Here is a 21,589-nt window from a genome sequence, read left to right as displayed (position 1 = left end):
GAGAGGTCAGACTCCGGAGGTATGAGGATGAAAACTAAATTATTATTGCTTATTGGAAATCACAACAGCCAAAAAGATCATTAACAGCTCGGGTCCAGAGAGCGTAGGGGGGTTAAAAATAGAAATGTGTCTGTGCCTTGGTGTGAGACTTATTCACCCTTAAGCTATTTAAGACTGCAAAATATTTGTAGGACAGTATCTTGGAAACACAATGACATGGAAATCCAGGAGATTCAGACTCACACTGGCAGCACTTGGGGTGGGAACAGCTTCCTCCTCAGATGCACCGACTGGTGTCATCTTTTTGCTACCAACCTCGCATGGCAAACAGCAAACAGTGGCTCAGAAATGGTTCAGAAATGGCCCCTGCAGCCACTTCCAGCAGGAATCTTCCCCATGGTCTGCATTTTCTCTTGGACCAAGCAAATGGATGCCATGACTTTCCTCTTCAATACATTAAGATGTTGGGTTGGAGACTTTTTTTTTCTTTGATCAAATCTGGGCTGGGAAATGGTTTTGTGCTTATGGTTTTGGGGCAGAAGCACGCCAAGAATGGGGTGACTGCATGTCATGGACATGGTGTCATACCAACACAGAATTCAGCTCTGTACTTGCACAGATGAAGTATTTGGTTTGCTATCTTTCATCAAACCTGGTCACTGTAAGTCACATCAAGGCATGTGCAGGTATTCTTTGATCACTTCCAGATCCCTGCTTCCCTCTTCTAAGTTTCTTTTTCCCCCCCCTCTATTCCAGGAAATCCTTTCTAGCACAATCCTGCCTCAAATTTGCTATTGTTAAAAGCAAACTTTTTTTTTTTTTTTTTTGTAACCCAAATATGAAAAAGCTTTAAGGAAAAGTACCACAGTACCACAACTGCAGTGCAAATGGTTTTTTTGGAAGGCATTATCTTACATCTAATGAGCTCATATGTACTATTTTATCTTTAATAACTGACAACCCCACATGGTTACCAGCTAGACTGTGGTTTACCTGCTTCTGGTGTCCATATTAATTCTCCCAGGACACAATTCCCACCTTCTAAACTAAATTTCCTGACTTGGAGCATTAATATTTTCCATCAAGGAAAGGAGGGCTGGTGTGAAGCCTTGTGCTTTGCCTTCTCACATGACAGTTAAGTGGGAAAGGGGAAAAAAATTGCAATCAGCAAGTGAGGTGCTGAGGGCAGCTCTGCTCGGGCAGGTCCCTCAGGGCAGTGGAAGTGTGACAGCCACAGTGGAGCCATTCTGAACCCAAAACCTCCCTTTGTACTCCTGGAGATTTCAGGTGGGATTCACTCATCTCCAAGTGGGTCTCTAAAGTAGCTGAAACACCAGACCTACCTGGGATATTTTTAGGGAGATGTCTGTACACTCAGAGCACAAGGAGGGTTGGGAACAGAACCTGTCCCACAGGAGAAACTCTTGGATATTTAAGTTTATTTCAAATAAGTGTTCAAAGAAAAAGAAAAAAAAAAGCCAAAATAAAACAGATTTAGTATATATTTGCTTTTCTTAAAAAATGATTCCATGAAAGAATTTTATAGATATCTAAGTAGTAATACAGATTTTTATATACAAAATTCCATTTGAAACAATTTACTGTAGAAAAGAAAGTATAAGCAACTGTTACTATTCCATGATTTCAGCAAATAATGAAAAATTCAGATAAGTATGTGTTCAGGATATAGTTCCACCATTTACAGGAATGTCAGTATTAAGCTGGGAACACTTTCAGGTCAGTATTTACAGATTAAATCCCCTTCGAGGACGATCCCTAAGATTTCTCCTCAGAATAGGTAGTTTGGCTTTCTCCTGGATCTTTTGGGCTACCAAGGAATGAGAGGAAAAATAGGTTTTCAACAAAATGTGTGGACAGAATTCTACTTGATTTCTCCCCAGTCCTATTGCAGTCAGTGGGCCTGATCTGGTAAACATTTACTAACCAGGCATTACATTTATGTGGGAATAAATCAGGCAGGATTTGGCCCTACAGCAACAAGCTATCATAAGTTACAAATTTTAAAAATAGTGACATTCCTGCAAGTCAAAATACAACAGAAACAAGAGTTAACAAAATATAAGCCCTTTATTAATAAAAATCTTTGGTTGGATCAATATTTTAAATAAGCTTCAAGAATATTTGGTTAATACCATTTTCTTTCTTCCACATAATTTCTCTTTTGGTACCTTCTTTGGACAGACTACAGAAAAATATCAAGTTTATCACATACTTTAAAACAAATAAATATATCAAAAGCTATATATGGCATTCTTTATAGAGTTCTAGCATTAATCTTTAAATTAGTTTGGCAAAGAAAAAATGAAAGAAAAAAAGAAATAACTAACCTCTTCAAAATAGTTTGGTTTTGTAACAAACCATACAGTAGTTAGACTTTAAAGAAATCTTTCTTTTTTATTTTCTTTTTCAATTTCATAATGCAAGTGCCATGGACAAGACAAAGCAATAAAAGAGATAAGGTTAATTGCACCAATATTATTTGGAAGTGCAGTTTATCGGTCGACAAAGCAAAACAAAAACGTATTATGCTTAAAAAGAGCTGTATTGATGGGGTTTAGCTAGTCATGGTAAGTAAGGATTTCAGACTTATACTTCAGGGAAAAGCTTCTTGTACAAAAGACAGAGGATTTTAAGACAAAAGAAAAGTCCTGTAACTAGCTGAAGGTCTGGTCCTGTAGCCCCAGCGCAGGCAAAGCTTCCACTGAAGACAGTAAGTGGGATGCATTTGGGATTTACTCCTCTGGCACAGCCTCTGGGAAGTGCCAGCCAACAGCAGAAAGTCTGTGGGAAAAGCTGGCTGTGAAACACACTCCCTTCTGTGCAAGCATCCCTTCTCCTGCTCCAGAGGGCTACAGGGAAAAGCCAGGCTGGGACAGGGATGTGCTGAAACATCTGGGAAAAGGGAATTTCCTCGGTGGCAGCAGCAGCGTGTGAGTGCTTGGCAGGGCAGTGAGAGTCACTGGAGTTCTCTGTGTGCTCATTAACTCAGGGCATTTAACAAATGCTCCATGACCATGGACCTGCTGGGAGGATCTCTGGAATTGTGCTGCTGCTGCTGCTGCTTTTGCTGCTGCCAAGAAAGCACTGCCCAGAATCCCTGTGCTGATGTTTCCAGAGGCAGTGGTGCCCCGGGGAGGGTCTGAGGGACACAGCAGGTTGCAACAAGTCCCCCCCACACCTTTGAGACTCCAAAGATCAGACTCATAGAGCTAAACTCAGTCTTGGGAAGCAAGTCAGTCTGGCAGGCTTAATGGAATACTAGGGAATACCGATTTTGCATATCATTTAGCGAATTACCCCCTGGACCTTCAAACCCGGCTTTCCAAAAATAGTTGAAATTATTATTATCATTATTATTACTTCAAATTTACCTTTATTTCATTAGCTGACTGATAAGCTAAGATCAGATTCTCAGAGAATATCTCTAGCAAGATTGTCCTAAGTACCTGCATTTCTTAATGCACCTCAGCGTCGATAGTGCTACCTAAGGATGAAGTATAAAAACTCCCTGCATTACTGCTTGTGCAAAAGAAAAGAAAAGAAAACAAAACGCCAACATTGTCAGAAATAGAACGTGGTCCTCCATGCTTGCAAGAAGGGCATTTCTCACAAAGATGGGAGCGAAATGGCAGCACAACCTTCAACATGCACCGGGGTGTCCGTTACCGGAGTCCTGCCCTTGGCGCCATGGCTTTTGTCTCTGGAATGCCCTGACAGACTCAGCTCCCTCCTCTCCTAAACGTCCAGAGGATAGGAATGGCAGGAGGACAAGCTCCCACTGCGGCTCCTCGAGAGCCTGGGGCTGTGGTTGTTACAGTTTTCCCCTTTTCTCTTGTCCTTGTCTTTCCATGTTTCCAGCATCTGCAGCTTTCCTTGCTCCTCCCTCATGAAGACCTCCACCATGAGAACTTTCTCCTTGTGAATCTGCTGACTAATGTCCTTGGGAATGTCTGGGATAATCCAGTCAACAAATTCACTCATGAACATGACCAAGTTCTGAAAATGAAGTTGTGAGAAAGTGTCAGCGGGGCCAAATCAAAGGGTGGCTGTAGGGAAAGGAGAGGGCACTTAGGAAGGAAAATGAAGAGAGGACAATATTTGAGTTGGACTACGGAACCAAATTCCCCTCAGCTGCTTTGTGCATGCTAGAAGTAGAGAAATACATCTATGATTAATGTACCAATCCTGACACTGTAGCCACTTAGAAATCCAAAGGAATTTGCAGTTGGTGAGTGGCTGATGAGATTTACATCAGGAAGGCAGAAGTAAATACAAGAGGTAAAATGGTAGAAGTTGGTAAAATACATTCCAATTGAATTTTTCTCGTTGAAACCCTTGATTCAAGGAAGGGGTGGTCTTACCCATAAAGATAATTTTTAGTCAAAAAACCCACTAGAAGTTTTGAAACAAGTTATTCAGATAAGGCAGACTTAAAACATTTGTGTCACAATAAGTAGCATCACTGTTGTGATTAAATAATATCTTTTAAGGACAAATTACAAGATTTTACCTTCTTGTTCAGAGGCAAATTAAACTTGAACTTGGAAAATTTTGAAAATTTAATTTCTTGGCTAGCTCTAAAAATGATTTTGGGTTAAATTTATGCTGCTTCAGTGAAATTGTTGATGTGCTATGGGAGAAATTGGTGGGACCTAATTGGTAGCAGCCTTGTGCTTTGCTGGTCTCTAAGATCATTAAGTTAAGTTTGCTCTGCATCAAACCAATTCAGGGAATCCCTGAGGATGAATTTTTGAGGATATACCAATGCCTGGGTGGGGGGGACAAAGGGGGTGATGAAGATGGGCAAATTTCTCTGGCTTTTCTATGAAACTACTGAGAAAGAAGATATTTCTTTGGCCCAATAACTTATTTCCAAGTGCCTGCAGTGTCACCTACCTGGAAAACTATCACAAATGCCAATCGTGCTGCTAGGACAGCCCAGAAATCCTTTGAAATGTCATATTTGTTTTCAGACCAGGGGGGTTCTCTATAATCTTTGTACCTGCAAAACAAGACTCAGTAAATAAGGGGTGCAATTCAGAAATGTTGGCACCAGAAGGAGTTATTAACAAACAGTCAAACAATAAATGGAAATGTTTAAAAGAAAGTTCACTGTATTAATCTCTCAGAAACAAGACATAGCTAAAACTCTCCCATAGCCTTCAAGTTAGCCTTAAAATTTAAGGTTAATTCATCTTAATACCCTCTGATTACTACATATAATATCAATTCTGCATAAGACTGAGTAAACGACGCAGCTCAGGTGATTTATTTTAGGATAGGTAAAAAGGCAACATATATTTTTTAAACTAATTTTAAAGACAAAAATACTGATCTCAGATTCATAGAACATGTTTGACATGTGATTAGCAAAAGGTTGAAGCTAAATTTTGCCATGTGGAGAGAAGAGAATTTTTCCTTAGCTATGGCTTACAGAATCTGTGTGTTGATAAACAGGACCAAGAAAAATACATACAATTCAAAACCACAGCATCCTGTCAATATTTTGAAAGAATTAGGGCTCTGCATTTTCAAATGATTTTAAAATCCTTGGGATAAGGATGGGATTGAAAGAAGACAGAGGCTGGGAGTGGAAAGCAAATAAATCTGGCATTTTGCTTTTGGACCACGATGCCAACACTTCCATTCTGTGCTGAAACATGTTTGCCAACCTTGCTTAACCTCTGCCCAGAGAGCAGCAGGAGGAAACCAGGAGAAAGTAAAAGCAAGCAAAGCTACTGCAAATGCAGTTTGGGTTGGTTTTGCTTTCATCTCTGAGCGAATTTTTTGTTTAGAGGTAATTTCACCATATTAACTTGCACTATTCAAATGCATAAAGAATATAATACAAAATAATATGATCCAAAGGCAAGGTTTTTTATTTGGTCAGTTAGTGTGATTTTTTTAGTATGTGTGTATCAGAGTAATCTTTGTTTCTTTCTGCTCTGGAATATTTCTTCCTTCCTTACTCCCCTCTCCCTCTTCCTCCCTCTGTCGTCCCCTTTCCAGCTTTGCTGGTCTAAATGCTTTCACTGTCAGATTTGGATTTGATCCCCAGTTCTAAGAATATATTAGCTGAAATAGGTAACCGCAATTTTCCTTTAAACATGAGAAGAATAGACATGAATTGTCACAGGCATGCAAATTTCTCCCGTGTGAGGACTACAAATAAGTCCTGAGTTCCAGTGTAGATAAGGATGCTACTGCTTTCATCAGGAATTGGGAACTGGACAAAAAAAGAGGTCATGGTCATTATATCATGACATGACATCAGAGTGACATAATTTTCTTCCCTTAAAGTGTCATTGTGCTGTTTATCATTATTTGTCTCCTTTCCTGGAAAAGGGAATCTATAATAATAAAAGTCTTTGCATGGACAAGCACTGAATTTAACTAACAATAATCTCCATTTCCCAAAATAAGCAGTAAATCATATTCAGGTATGTGATTACTTAATATGCAAGCAAGATGTTTAATGCAATGGATCCATCTGATATAAAAGGCTAGCAAGGTGCTAAAGAGGTATTGAAAATACAAAGAATCTGCCCCAGGAATGTAAGAATTTGCCATGTTCTTAGCCAGCTGTGAAAACACTTGGCATTAGTGATCATTCGAGAGAGTACCTGCATATCTGAACCTCGTAGCCAAGATCCAGGGGGTCGTTGGGAGCTGTTCCTGCTTGGAAATCGCTGACATTAAAAGAGGATAGTGTATGGTTGACGAAGCCATGCATGGTGCCATTCTCACTGTACATGTACAGGTACACGAGGCGTGGAATGAAGTCGGATGTGAATGAGATCACAAATGCCTGAGCCACAAGAGTAAAGAGTGAGCGCGGTACCCAGGCAGAGCTTAACTTCATCACATCCTCAACCATGACTTGCCCAACCTACTCACACCACTCAGGGGAGCCTGAGAGCCCTGAAAGTGGAGCATTCACTGCACCAGCAAGGGATTGTTCACAGCCCACTCCTGAGGTGCGGTGTATTCCCTGGAGCAGTGCCACACCAGCTGAGGCGTCTGTGTGGGTGACAACCTGGGCCCCCAAAAATGAAGCAGCTGTACCCCCAGCATCAGAAGAGAGCTACCACAGCTCTGCTTCCCTGTGTCCCTGTCACAGCTTCTCCCTGTTGCCTTGAACAAGGTCCAATTGATTGATTTCCAGCTGCTTTTCCATCCTGCAAACAACGCACGGTGATTTGACTCTTCAAAGTCTCATTGCATTGCAAAAGAACGTTAATTGTGTGTGGTTCTCAACTTCATCAGGATAAAAGGATGAGGAGACTGAGCCCAGTTTTATTTTTATGGTCACAAAAGTTGCATTTCATCCAGTTATTTAAAATTTTCTGAAAAAACCGTGGGGAAAAGGCACGACAGTCAGTTGGGCTGAGTTCCTCATGGCTTTAGCCTTCCTCATTTATCCTCATTATGAAACATTGCTACTGGCATAAATCTCATGTACATGTGGAACAAACGGTACAAAATGTTTTACTTATTTTATGGTAAAGAGGAGCAGTACATTGATCAAAGAGGGAAAACTAACACTGGGTATTGATGAGGAAAGACTACACAGAACAAAAGACAAAAACAGAGAAATTATTTCCAAAGGAAAAGAGGAGAAATAGGAAAGACAAACGAAGGCAGTACACCAAAAGAAGGGGTTTGCCATAGCACAACAGAACCCTGGGGACAAAATGAAGGAAGTTCAAGTCTGGATAATATAAAAAAACCCAAGGGAGTCCATGGCCATGTGGCCATAAGCCCTACAGAGCCCCTGCTTTGCTGCCCTGCAAACATGTTGAATTTCAGCTGGCCTTTGTTTTCATCTTCCCCTCAGCTGGGGTGCAAGGAGGATGATCATTGTGGATATCTATTCATATAGAATAGTGCATGCGCTAATATATTAAGGCCTGCTAAATTTTTGTGAAATGCTAAAAGAAACTTTTTTTTTCAGGATTGTCCAAGCTCTCTGAGTGGGGGCAACACAGCTCAAGGGCAGATTTTCAATGGACGGATTCTGCACTCTGAGGAGCTGAACTGGATCTCATCTTTCCCAAAATAGTACTGAAATTAAAAAATACATCTTATGCTACTGATAGTATTTCAAAAGAGTAAAAGCAAGCAGCTGTGGTCATATTTGTTTGAAGGACAGAACTGTTTTACAAAAACATTATGGAAAAAAGTAGCAGTGACTACTTACTATTTTATATTATTGCTACTGCTATCACAGCTTGAAAATAAACACAGCAACTCATCCTCAAATATTTCCTAAAATTTCTCAATCATAGACTTTCACTTGATTGAAGGGATTTTGTACTGAAATAAAACTAATGGAGCAGAATGGAAAAGCCAGCCTATTGAATTCAAATTAATTCATGCTGATTTACTTACGTTTATGATGACAGCAAGCTTTCCAATACCTCTGAGGATATTATACCAGATTCCTGGGGAAGGAGACAAACATGTAAATGCTGTTCTAGTCCTTAATGTGAGATCAATTACATCTTCAGTTAACAGAGTTAGGAGCATGTATGATTATGCTGAGCTAGTTATATTTTAAATAGAAAAAGAATAAAATTATAAAAAATTAATTTAATGACTTATAAGCAAAAGGAGCCCAACTATGTTTTGGCATCTATTTTTTTTTTGAGGTTTTGAAGAATGGGATTGAACTGCAATGAATTGCAATTAACACATTCTCAGAAACAAACAAAAAAATAATCAAACCCCAGCACAATCAAAAAAATCAACATCACCCTCCCAGTCATCTCCACCAGCAACCTGAACCTGCAGCAACAAATCAGGGAGTCACAAAACACCCCCAAAGCAAAGTCATGACACAACATGATGTGTTCTTCAAGTCTAGGATGATCCTAGGGCACAAGGATGAGGCCAAGAAAAAACTCTGCCTGCACTGCAGTAGAATGAACTTCAAGTTTAATAACAGATGAACTTCTCTGCTCTTGCTGCTTGGCTCTGTAACAAGGACAGTTATTTTATTTCTACTTTTATTTTTATTTTAATGAGCTTTTAATTCACAAGTAATCAGCATTTGGGAGAAGCAGCTCCCTCATCACAAAGGTGTGAGCCCCTCTGTAAGGGCAGGACTGGGCTCTTGTCCCCACAGAGCCCAGCTCCAGCTCCATCCAATGGAGTTTTCACCCTTCCTGCTGAGTAAGGACAAAGGAATACATCTACCCACAGACTTTTGAGACTCCTCTCATTCCCAAGGGTATTTCTGAGGCCAGTGCAGAGTTATTAAATGCGGAAATTTTTGCTTCTGCATGAAAACTGCATTGCCAGGAAGGGCTGTTGATGTCAGAACCATGTGAGATATTTTGCTATTGCATTGATCACGTTGATTTAAAAAGTGATAATATTTACTTAATGAAATATTCATCTGAATTTAAAGCTTTGTTCTTCCTATTTTAAAGGTAAAGCCTCAATAAAATATGACAATTCACAGGTAAGCCACAGCTGAATGTTTTGACTTTTCCTATAAATATCTCCCTGTTATTGAAACTAGCTCAGCATAATAATATCCTGCCATCAATCCAGGAATAAACAAACAGGGATACAATGACAATATCCACTTACCTATATCCTTTGCTCTCACTGCTACCGGTCTCCTCAGCTCAGTTACAAATTTTTTGGCATCCAGACGGATTTCAATGATGTTGTTCAATAAAGCAAACAAAGGTGCCAGCGGGAAGGAGGCAACAAACAAAGTTACAAACCCGAACTGGATAACTGAAAGAAAAAGAAAACATTTCAGTGCCTGTTGGCAGTATCTACCAAATGGACCCATCACCACATCAGTGCCAGCCCCTCAATTCTGGGAGACTCAATCCCATTTTCTGTGTCAGGCACAGTTTGCTGCTCTGTTTGGGTATGGAAGGGCCAGTTGTCACCTTGCAAAAGGCAAGGAAATAGTAACCAGAAGGATGGGGAAGCTCGTAAAACAATTTTTCCGTGGGCAAAGCTGGCACAGGAGTCACCTGAAGGAGTGGGATTATGACAGTGACCATGTTGGCTCTACCTAAGCTTGCCATGTTCCTCCTGGCAGGTTTTTGGCCTTCCCTGGAAGCTTTGGAAGGGACATGGCTGATTCCTGCCTCTGCCAGGAATACTTTGCTTCCTATAACCTGGGATCATATTTGCTTTTTGTATGGATGTCATGCTCATCCTGGTACTGCCAGTGGCCATCTTTCTCTTGTTACTTCCAAATGCTGATCTCAGTAACAGCATCTTATTTTTAGGAACTGGCAGCATGGCCATTCAGTTTGTACCACTAAATTCCCATCTGCTTCAAGTACTCTGAACATCAAGGTCACCAGATATTCTAATTTATCTCACTCAACATAAGATACTGCTTGAAAAAAAAATTCTATGTGATCTGTCAAGTACAACCAGGTCTACAGATATGCACTGCTCTCAGAAAATTTAGTTCAGATATTAGATAAAAGACTCTAGTGTGGAAATAATCAAATCTGAACTAACTTACTTCCAGTGAAGGGTTCAACTGATGGTAAAATATGCCTCACAATCTCAAGTAGATGCCACTTAATCATTTGCATTTGAAACTTGACAGTGATGTGTTACATGGCTTGAAAGAAAATATCTAAAATATCATTCTAAAGTAAGGGCTTGCAAACAACAGAAAGCACAATTCAGCCCTCCAGCAGCCAGGGTTGGCTGAAACACTCTCCAGTCCAAGACTGAACATGTTAATAATTCAGTTATCTCATATCCACTGTCTGCTGAATGTACAGTTCAAAAAATTCAGCTCTCCATCCCAATTAGTCACAATAATTACAGTTTAAAATGCCTTCTTTCCACCTCACTCACTCATTTCCATGTACTCAGGGGTGAGTCCAGCGAAGGGCTCCAGGTTATAGTCCACTTCATAGCGCTGCTTTTTCTTCATGTGCTCTTCATGGTCTAGAGAACGCCGACGCTTCAATTTCAAGTATCGTATAAACTTCTTCATTTTTCTGAGGGAAATGGAGACAATTTGCTGAGCAGTCCATTCTGCTCACTCAGTGCTCATTTATCAGTTGTTTCACATTACCAGGCACAATAATTAAAATAAGAAAGCACAGAAGTTGCTACTTACGGGATGCCAATCTCAAACAAATTGTTCTGGATCAGCTGCTTGCCCAACATGATAATACTGAGCTGGATACACAACTCCATTAGGCATCCTCCTGGAGCACACTAGGGTGGACAGAGGAGAGGTCAGTCAGAACATCTCCTCCACCCCATCCATCCAATACGATCCCAGACAGAATAGAAATTAAATTACCTCTTCCATTCGGAAGGAATGGAAAATGTAGACGTAGTCGCCTGGACGTCCAACAAATCTAGGGCACAATGAGTTAAAAACATCAGACGGATTTTATACTTTCAATATTTGATTCCTAAAGTAATTTATGTCATACTCCATGCCTCTGAGGGGGACCACCTAATGTTTAGTCCTGAAAAGGCCTCCAAGAAGCTGAAACCCTGAACAGCCCTTCCACCACTCACCGGCCTTTGAAGAAAGCCACGTAGAAAATGGGGGTGTAGGCGTTGACAAATTTCAGCAGGAAAGCCTTGAAAATCAGCCGCTCCTCAAAGTTCTTGTCGGTCTTTGGTACCTCTGGAACCAATGGGACATGGATGAGAAACGTTAAGGAATTACCCTCCCTGGAAACATTTCAAGATCTTGTAAATGTGGGTTTTGGAGAACATCATCATCCACTTTTTAAACAAAGGGATATGTGTAGTGCTATATACATATATATATATATATATAAGTAGTGTGGCTGTACTGAGGTCAGTGGTCAATCTACTGAGGATCCCACCAGTCAGACACGTTACCATGGCAATTCCAATTTAGTTCCACACCTGCCTGACCTTCAGGACAATCATTTGTAGGTGCGCAAAAACTTGACCCGAAAAGATTTCTGGACCTATTTTTACTGACAATTTCTTGGAAATAATAAAAATAATTTTAAAAAAAAGTTCCACAGTGGAACTTTAGGCACAAATGTGACTGTCCTTGGCTTTGCTCACGAGCCCCAGTGATCTGGGTGCTCAGATTTAACCCCTTGCGGCGAGCTGAGGGCTCCGACGCACCGATCTGGGTGAGCCACCTGGCGATGCAGCCGTACACCTCGTCCAGGATGATGATGACCACCAGGTTGATGATGACGGCGGTGGCGGTGACGGTGACGCGGACGCTGGAGCGCCCCGAGGGCGTGGAGCTGATGGCCAGGGCAGCGGCCGTGGAGATCCTGTAGATGATCACCCCGAACACAATGGCGAACGTCAGCCCGACCTGCAAGCGAGAATCGCCCAAAACCTTACCAAAGGTTTGCCTTCAGATGCTGTGTTTGGGATTTAGAAATAACCTTAAAAATGGGACCTCTGGGCCACACCCCATGTCCACCCACTACTGCATTAAGGCCTTGATGAACTATGGGAAGGTTTGTTTTTTTTTTTACTTTTTTTTTTTTTTTTTTACTTGAAAATCACAATTAAAGAGAAAGAATGGCACCATGATGCTGCAATTGCAGGCAAAAGGCTTTTTTTTTTAAAGGCATCTAAATGTAAACTCCATGCTTCACAGCATTAAAAAATACTAAATATTACTAATAAATAAATTATAAAATATTAATTACTAATTAATATAAATAATAGTAGTAATTAACATAAATACTAATATGAAAAGTATTAGTGGGCTTGCTTTCAGCCATGACACCAGCAGTATAAACACATGGTGTTTCCTCTGTGATAAAAAACCCCCCAAATTTGAAACAAATAGGAGTATTTCAGCTTCACTCTACACACCAGCCTTCAAATCCCTTAGACAGGCTCACTGTGCTCTCATAATCACAAACTGAAATTAAATCTGATTAAATCAACACACTTCCTGGCACAGTAAAATCTCTCTCAATTTTTCATTGCTTAAATAGAGGAATGATTTTAAAACATGATTCTCAAAAGGTACTGATTTTTCAGCTGAGCATATGAGATTTGTTGCATTTCTGTTCTCTGAAAATAGAAATTTTAAAAAAACTCAACCTTAAATCAAAATCTCTACACCAAAAAACCAAATTAATTGACTTAGTCTGGGAAATTTTACCTTTGGAAAGGGTTTAAGCTTTTTTCAATATACCTACCAATCTGTTCCATGACTTGAATTATTCTTATTTCTGTCAACATTTGTTTTAAACACTGATGCTTTATCAGCAATTGGAAGAAGGCTGTTCTCATCATTATTTTACCTTTTCTTTAAGTGCTCTGTTTGCAATTCTCCTGTTAGATGGTATAGCTCCAAATTTGACTGATTTATTAAAAATCATTGCTATTATGATTGCAACTGGCAACGTCAGTTCTTTCCTGAAGTTTGATTATAAAAATGATGTTGGTCTCTCCTTCCTGAACACCTTCTGAGAGGGCTCTCTGTACTTTTTAAGATTCATCCCATCAGTAGTGTGGGAATTTCCATTTCTGTGCCCTCACTTTCCCCTCCCCTAGTTTAGTGTTCTTTTGTCTTTATTGTAAAAAGACAGCAAAGGAGAAATTCAAGCTCTTGAAAATATTTCAGATCATAAACCAATAAAATGCTTGACTTTTTTCATTGGAAAAAAGACATTTTGAACTACACCCACCCGATAAGGTTTCCTATCACTTCTTTTCCATACAATGATTCAGTAACAAAAAATTTCAGGTTTTGCCAGGTGATGCTTACCATGAAGATGATGCCAACAAAATTGGTTAAATAGGCTGGAAAACGGTCCTTCCATGTCAGCTTCTCTTTGTCTGTCTAAATTTTTTTGGTGGGAAAAAAAGGTACATTTGATAAAGAAGGAGAATGTGATTTTGCCGTGATGAAAACAACGAGAGGGAAGAAAAGGCTGGGAAAACCACAACCAGTTAGAAGATGCAGACACAGTGTTTACAGTCACAATTCCACACAGGCAAATTGTTTACTCCGTATCCAGGTTCAAACTGGTCAAGCGCCTGTGCTGGGAGTATAAATAAACCAGATTTTTCTGTGTACTTTTTGAAGGAAACATGCAAATAGGCTGTCATAAACCATGAAGTAAGGTCTCTCTTGCTGTTAAATATTTTCTTTTGCTTTCCCTACAAAAATCCCCCTCCTTCCTCTCCCCTTCCACAGTTGATATTTGCAGCTCTGCTGTTGCACCACTGGCTCCACTGAAATACAGATTTAAGTATTAAATTAATTCACGCTACGGAGTAGCTCCAAGGTGAACACCCACTTGACAGGAAAGATTAAGTTTTGGTGTGTGGCAAGACTTAAAATTCCTTTGATATGAGTGATTTTTAATTTAACCTGGGCACTCCTATGGTATTCAAAAGACTACAGTAATAGGAATTATAGAAGGGGGGCTGGAACGAGGTGGTCTTTAAGGTCCCTTCCGACCCAAACCATTTTGTTATTTTCAATATAACAACTCTGTATATTCTCTGAATTCCCTAAACCCAGTCAATCAGCCACTGCTTGAATTTTGGCTGCAAAATATTCATTTAGAAGAGCATTGCTCCTCTGGAGTCCTTCACAAACTTGGATGCCCGGAATTGTTTTGAAACACCAGAAAATCAACAGCAAAAGGAACATCTCAGAGGATGATGCACATGTAATGCACATAAAAATATTGCTCAACTTCTATTTTTATGACATGCACGTTGTCCCAGGGAAGTGCAAGCAGCTCTTTCAACAGAAGGCCCATGCTCCTCTGCAAAACATAGCGTCCAGGATGGGAAATCTAAGATTAGCCATGCAGTGCCATTCCCAACTCATAGAGCATTGTCCCAAAAAGTGCTGAAGGAATGAGGCGAGGAAGGGGAAGAAACCCAGAACTGAATGTGAATATTAAACAAAGGTTTAACAGCCAAAACCAAATTGATTTGTGTCTTCCATAATTACTCATAATTTGAGTTTCTTCATAAGTTTGTATAAAAAGAACCAATTTCACCCCAGCCATGACTTTCTTAACTCTTTGTCTCCATTTGTTTGCTGTCTCTTCTGGAAAATATCGGTGCTTCTGATCGGCAGTCAAAGGAAACAGAAAAGGGTCGGGAAATATGGCATTACAAAGCACTGCTCAATTAATTCCAGTAATTAATTCCATATTCTCTACTGACACAGCATTTTAGCACAAGTGAATGCTCTGCTAGTTTGGTTAAGGCTTTGTGTTTCAGCTTTAAGTTAATAAAATATAACAGCAACAAAAGAGAAATGCTTGCCCCAAATCCTAGGGAACATCAGGCAATCCTGCAAATGATATTCCCTTTTTAATATAGAATTGTGCTCTGCTTTCAATTTTATGAGGTGTAAAGAATGTGGAATTTTTTTTTCCCTTTATTTTTTTTTTTTTTTTTTAATTTTAAATTAGACTTCTCTTGAAAAAGCTATAAGCAATTTTGGCTTAGCTTTAGATATTTTTTCTTTAAGAAGGTTTCCAAGTGTTACAACTGTTGAATTTGAACTTTAACACACTAGATCCCAGTGAAAGATAATTACCAAGTCTTTCAGAAAAAACCTCTTTTTCTCACGTTTCCCAAATTAGTAACATCCAAATTGAACACAGCCCAAAAACTTATAAATAGTCTGGTTAAAAAAAAAAAAAGAATCCTTTCTTAATTGCTCAACTTCCATTCTCCAATATTAGAGGGCCACCATTCATTAATTGTCTGATTAGTCTTCCACATTTAAGACCCAAATTTTGATTATACTCAAAAGTAGAGCAAGTTACAGGTTTTTAGTGGAATACAGTAAAGTCTGTATCCAAAATCGTTTACCCAGCCTATCATAGTGCAGCTCTTCTGCAAGGGATTTAAAAAGGGATTTGATTTGCTTATGACACTGAACCACTTACATACAGCATCCTATGGATTAATGGGAACACACCACCAGCAGCTCTGTAGCGTCTGTTAAGAGGGGCCCGGGGGTACTCAAGTATAAATTCACTTTAACATTCATCTATATGTGCTGCCCCTAAAGAGTGTAAATGTTACTGCAGCTGTATTTTCACAGGGTTGTCATAAAATCCCAATTTAGGGAAAGGTCCCATGTTGTCATGCCACTGGCAACAGACACAAAAGGGGAAATTCTGCCCATTTTTATGTTGGAGTTTTTACTTTTCTCAATAAAACCACGGCACACAAATGGCTCACTTCTTGCAGTGAAGGGGGAATAACCTCAGGTAGGATGGGGGCATCAGTGTGCAGGGGAGAAAAGGAGTTTTCCCAAATCGCTCTGCTGCTGACAGGAAAGGAATTCCAGCTCCAGTGAAAGGGCAGGGAAGCTGCTTGTGGAGATTGCACAATCCCTTGGCAAGAGGCAGGTGCTCCTCGGGTGACAGGCAGCACCTTTCTCACAGTGATATAAAGAGCAAGTTCAGAGCATAAGTGAGCAGCGCCCTGTTCAGTGGAATAAAAGAGGAAGCTGCATTTTTAAAAGGCCGAAAGTTATTGCCAAGGCTGGAATTTGGCATGGAAATTGGAGTTAGTACTCTTAGTTAATATTTTTATTTGCAGAGAAAGTCCAGCAAGACAGAGAAGTTCTCCTGAGAGGCTTTAGGTAATTTTACTGCAGAACAAGATGGTTTATTACAGTTTTCTGAAACTTGATTTATTACAGTTTTCTCAAACTTGATTTATTAGTGTTAGAGGAGCACCTCTTTGATGAGGCTCTGTTAATTTCCCTGAGCCACACTCCTGAATCTAATTAGTCAAGTAATTTCTAGATTTAATCAGGTCTTGTGCCTGGCAGACCCCAAGCATCTCATGTGTGGATGAGGACACCTGGAACTTAAACACAGCGAAAATTGACTACTTTTTACCTATTTATCAGTTTCGGGTCACTGCCTGCTGTAACAACCTTCTTTTTCATGAGAGAAACAAATGAAAATTTTTACCATACCTCTTTATGTTTGTGTTCTTTTCTCAATGATTTTTCTAAAACTTTCGCTTCATATTCTGCTCTTGGATGATCCTGTGAAAGAAGTAATATTTTTTTAAAAAGCAAGATTTCTTATTTTCTCCATCAGCTTACAGATGAACTCTCTGCAGGTTGATTTCCTGATAATTTCTGAGTTTTCTAACTGAATTCCAATTCACTTGGTGTGTCATTCATATCAATTGATAGTTGACTATAATTTAAAAATGTTAAGTCCTGTGAATACAGGAGCAGCTGCAGAACGACTTGGACAGCAATGTGCAATCCTGTGTAGATTACATTTAATATATGAGATAAGCAGCACAACCTGCAGACAGCACAGCTCATGATGCTTGGATTTTAGTTACCTCTATTTTTGAGAAAAGTTAAATGTCATTAACTAATTTCAGTGATCCTCAGCTCATGAGGGGATTAATTTTCTGCTGTAAATATGCAAAATACTTGTCTTTGGGATCCCAGAAAATTGTCAGTTGGGGCGTTCCCCTAATTCTGTCCTGGACAACATCCACAGATTCTCTGTCTGCATTGCAGGAAAAGGTGTAGGTAACACTTGGAAGTAAGAGACAGCTAAAAGACTGAGGAAGATTCATGGGTTCAGAATTCCCGATAATTACGCATTCATAAAAGAGTCAGAATTCAAAATTATGCATTGGATGGGAAACAGAACGGAGCTGAAAAAAGTCTGAACAAGTGGAGAGGGGAAAGGTGTAAAGCCAAAGCAATCAGTGGGAGTTCCAAAGAAAATCTGATGCTCGAAAAAGGAGAAATGGAGATCAAAAGATGGCATTCATCAGTAGACATGGAATAAAAAAGGTAGGAGCGATTTAAAAAAAAAAAAATGTTTTCCAAACCTTGACTGCCTCCTTCAGGAAACCAGAAAAAAACCACGAAAAACAAGAAAAAACAAAAAACAAATAAACAAAAATTTGATTACTGAACTGTTCCAGGTCATATTGTATTTATATATTAAAAGTTACATGAAACAAACACAGGTACAGTGGATGGTTAGACACTACTGGAGAAAACCCAGTCTATTCATGTTCTATATTAATTAACATTACTGCAAGTATTGTGTGAACCTGGCATCTCTAAAAACACCAGAAAATGAGATACTTTGTGCTTTAACATTTCACTTGAAACCCCAACTGTTCAACATGATTCTATCTTAAGTCTCCCCTAGATCATCAACAGGAGAACCTTAAATCCTGTGAAAAACCCATGACTGTATTATTTATCACTGACCACCAAACACACAATTAAATACACAGAATTGACAGCTGCTGGTTTGGCTGTGCAGAGCCCTGAACTCAGACATGAAGCTGCCATTGAAAAGATACACTTAATCCTCTTCACTTTCATGGATGCTAACAAGTTACCAAAAATAAAAGAGCATATAGTGTCCAGGAAATAAATCCCTATATTCTCCCCCAGTAAATAGGTATGGATCAGTGCAAAGGGTGCTGGCACAGGGTACCTAAATATATTATGGAGGAGATAAACATATTAAGGGGAGATAATTCCTACAGAAAGGCTCTGGGGGCAAGGGGAGAAATGGCTGCGCCAGGCTCAGCGAGCTGCAGGGTGTCAGAGCCAGGAAGGGCTGCTGAGGTTTGTGTTTCACGTGAGCAGTATTTGTTGTGAATCTATTTAGGACATCTAGAGACGTGACAAGGGAGGTCATACTTCTTTTAGTAACAATAGCAGGGAAGGCTGGGGGCTGGGACTGTGCTCTGCTCTGGGAAGGTGTCTCCTTTATTTTCTGTAAAGAGGCCAAATTAAAATCAAAAAGGTGGGAAACAGTTTCTCAGCTAACTGAGGATTTTCCTTCCTCTCTTTCTAAAACTTCATTGATGTTGAAGATCTTTTCTTCATACAGATTTGGGCCTTTTCTCCTTTATGCTCTTCAGCAGATTTAGAATAAACCTGGCCAGAAGTATTACTTTTTTTTCAGCCACTGCAAAAAACTCCACCACCTCACACCATGTCCTTCCCCATGCCTCAAACCCACGTCTGGCAATGCTTTCTGAAGTATTTTCCAAGTCAGGGCTTGATCCTGCATCGTTAAAGTTAATAGGAATTTTTCAGTGCTTTTTTTACAGCACTGTAACTTTATCAGCTTCAGTGCACTCATTTCTGATTTACAGCAGTGTGTGATGAATGAGGTCCTTGGCTCTTGGCACCCTGACTTCAACCCAGCAGAAGGTCTGAGCTGTATATTCCATGCCTACACTGCTAGGTGTGACCCCACTCTTCAAAAAGTAAAAAAAAACCCAACACATTTTGTGGCTATACAATTATGTTCCCATGGCAACAGGACTGGATTAGTCATGCCTTTGCTACAAAAACCTCAAACAGTTCATATACAGGGATTTTCCTTCCTCCTATAGGATGGAACCCTCCCAGGAGCACGAGGCAACCCTGTAAGGTCAGGGCAACAGCAGGGTGGAAAGCAAAGAGTCAGAACTGAAGGGACAAACCTCCTCCTCTTCAAACCCAGTCAGGTCCCACCTGTAGTTGAGGCGCATCTGTTTTCTCTTCCAGTGCTCCATAAAGGTGGCAGCTGAAACAACAGTTTAACACGTAACACAGATTACCACATCACTTCATTTCTGTTTCCTTTTATTCAACAGTCAGGTCTGGCTGGGAAACACTGATGTTCCAGGAGCCAAATGTTTTATCCAGGTGAGCTGAAAAAAGGGCATTTGCTACATCCACAGCTTCAAGAAGGAAGATGCCTGCAATTTTTAAGGGCTCTAATAAAGCCAGGCAGCCAAACTTATTTAAATATTTGTATGTGGGACTAATAATATTATTGGTCTTCAACTGTGTATCATTTCATCTGTGAATCCAAAAAACTTGAATCACATCTGTACAAAATAGGAATGATTTCACTTGTACTGATGGCAGAGTTACTCCCTCAAAGATATCAAGATAAAGCATTTTGATACCATTATAATTACATCCACCTAGTGGTCACAATAGAGCAGCTGGCTCTAATCATCACACTCAAACCCAAACACTCTTGTGAAAGTGTGAAAGAGGAAGCCTTTAAGAGTTTTAATCATTAGAAACCCAACCATTTTCTTTTTGATGGAGAAGGCTCAGAGAAAAAAACCTGGTTAAAGCAATTCTTGAGTCCCCATGAATGATCCCAGTCTATATCAGTCTATCTGCCCCTGAGACCGAGCGAGTTCTCAGAGGACATATTTAGATGCTGGGAATACACCAGTGTTGTACAATAAATAAGTGATTATGAAAGAGGCAAGTCTACCAAGAAATGGTGTTCCCAGGGGAGCTTCCCACAGTGAGTATTAACAGATGTGCTCAGAAACATTTGTATCCAGAAAAAACAGAGGCAGGGAGAGGGTAACAAAGTTGAACAGAGAGGAGAGGACACCCTCTTGACTGCAGCCAGGCTGGGGCCATGGCATTCAGTCGCCTTCCAAGTGAAACTCTCATGTGGAAAAGCTACAGCTGAGCCCCTTCACAAGCCACAGGCTTCCTGTGAATCAGGGTGGCCAGAGCTGTGTCTTGAGAGGGTTCCTGTCTCAGGGACCTGGAATTGCCTCTCCTCTCCTCACAGCTCTCATGCTGGCTGGGGGCTGCAGCTTCCATTTGCAGCCAGAGATATGGAACATGAATGAGATGCTGCTGGAAATCCTCCCGTGGCACTGACTTACAGCAGGGCAAAAGGAGAGGACAGTGCCTGGAATGCTGGCATGTTTCGGGAGCCCCAGGGGAAGGTGCCAGGCAGCTGCATCCCTGCTCTGCCATGAGCACCTGCACTTTCCTATTTCAACCATACATGAATTTAACAACACGAATTCAAAACTATGTGGAGAAAGTTCTTAGTTTTCCAGTTGAAAAAGACCTTTTTGAAACAATGTTTGGTTTATCTGGGATTGTACCAGAATAAAACTTTGTGTTGACTCCAAAGAGCTTGAGAAGTTTGACATCCCACTTCAAAACCCTCTCAGATTTTGTGCAGGGCCCAGAACCTGGCTTCCGCCAATCTGCCTTACTTTGCACAAGAGTGTAAAAACTGGATGAAGAGACCCATAGTTGCTTGCTGTGTAAAGGGAGGCAAACTTTTACTTTTTGGACAAGAGGATAACATGCCAAGATCCACGTGGGGCTCCCAGTAATGGTAAATGAGGGAGACCAAAGCTGACACTTGACTTTCCTTGTGCTACCTGACAATAACCTCACAGTGCTGCATCTAAAACAATGTTATCCCAAATACAGATCCTGGCCAAAATTAAAATTAAATTATGCTGAGTTGTACTTAAATCAGTTCAGATGAATGGTAATGTACAAACAGTTCCCCATGTACTCGAAGAGATAAAAACTCTAGGTGTATTATTAGGATGAAATATAATCCAGAACAGGTTAGGTTAATTCACAACGAGCTGTACAGGAGGGCTTGTGCTGCTCTCACTGCTGCTGGAAACATGTGGCCATCAAAGCTCCTCTTCTCCAGAGCCCATTCCTGGAGCAAGGAGGTTCCCCATCCCTCCCAGCAGGGAGGGGAGAAGCCCTCCATAACCATTCCTGAAGACATCCTCACAAAGATGTCATGAGAGGGTTCATATT

General features: G+C 40.3%; 1 protein-coding gene across 8 annotated transcripts in view; it reads right to left on the bottom strand.

Annotated features, from left to right (window-relative positions):
• Positions 1 to 1,431: 1,431 nt before the first annotated feature.
• Positions 1,432 to 21,589, bottom strand: part of ANO1 (anoctamin 1) — a 71,310-nt gene continuing 51,152 nt past the window's right edge. For 2 of the 8 annotated variants that reach the window (XM_039725084.1, XM_039725088.1), the window contains 15 exons: positions 19,474 to 19,556; positions 17,848 to 17,859; positions 16,961 to 17,032; positions 15,033 to 15,080; positions 13,760 to 13,834; positions 12,142 to 12,343; positions 11,551 to 11,662; positions 11,327 to 11,384; positions 11,138 to 11,238; positions 10,870 to 11,015; positions 9,619 to 9,771; positions 8,413 to 8,465; positions 6,645 to 6,829; positions 4,918 to 5,023; positions 1,433 to 4,017 (listed from right to left, as the gene is read on the bottom strand). In XM_039725084.1, the coding sequence (XP_039581018.1) occupies positions 3,757 to 4,017; positions 4,918 to 5,023; positions 6,645 to 6,829; positions 8,413 to 8,465; positions 9,619 to 9,771; positions 10,870 to 11,015; positions 11,138 to 11,238; positions 11,327 to 11,384; positions 11,551 to 11,662; positions 12,142 to 12,343; positions 13,760 to 13,834; positions 15,033 to 15,080; positions 16,961 to 17,032; positions 17,848 to 17,859; positions 19,474 to 19,556 (1,667 nt within the window). In that variant the 3' untranslated portion in view covers positions 1,433 to 3,756. Of the gene's footprint in view, positions 4,018 to 4,917; positions 5,024 to 6,644; positions 6,830 to 8,412; positions 8,466 to 9,618; positions 9,772 to 10,869; positions 11,016 to 11,137; positions 11,239 to 11,326; positions 11,385 to 11,550; positions 11,663 to 12,141; positions 12,344 to 13,759; positions 13,835 to 15,032; positions 15,081 to 16,960; positions 17,033 to 17,847; positions 17,860 to 19,473; positions 19,557 to 21,589 lie in introns of all 8 variants that reach the window. The other 6 variants (XM_039725090.1, XM_039725086.1, XM_039725089.1 and 3 more) reach the window with 5 other exon arrangements.

Source organism: Passer montanus, unplaced genomic scaffold (assembly GCF_014805655.1).
Source record: "Passer montanus isolate IOZ18808 unplaced genomic scaffold, ASM1480565v1 scaffold54, whole genome shotgun sequence".
Lineage (NCBI taxonomy): Eukaryota > Metazoa > Chordata > Aves > Passeriformes > Passeridae > Passer > Passer montanus.
Note: the sequence above shows the minus strand (reverse complement) of the source record. Positions and strands in the feature narration are given on the sequence as shown.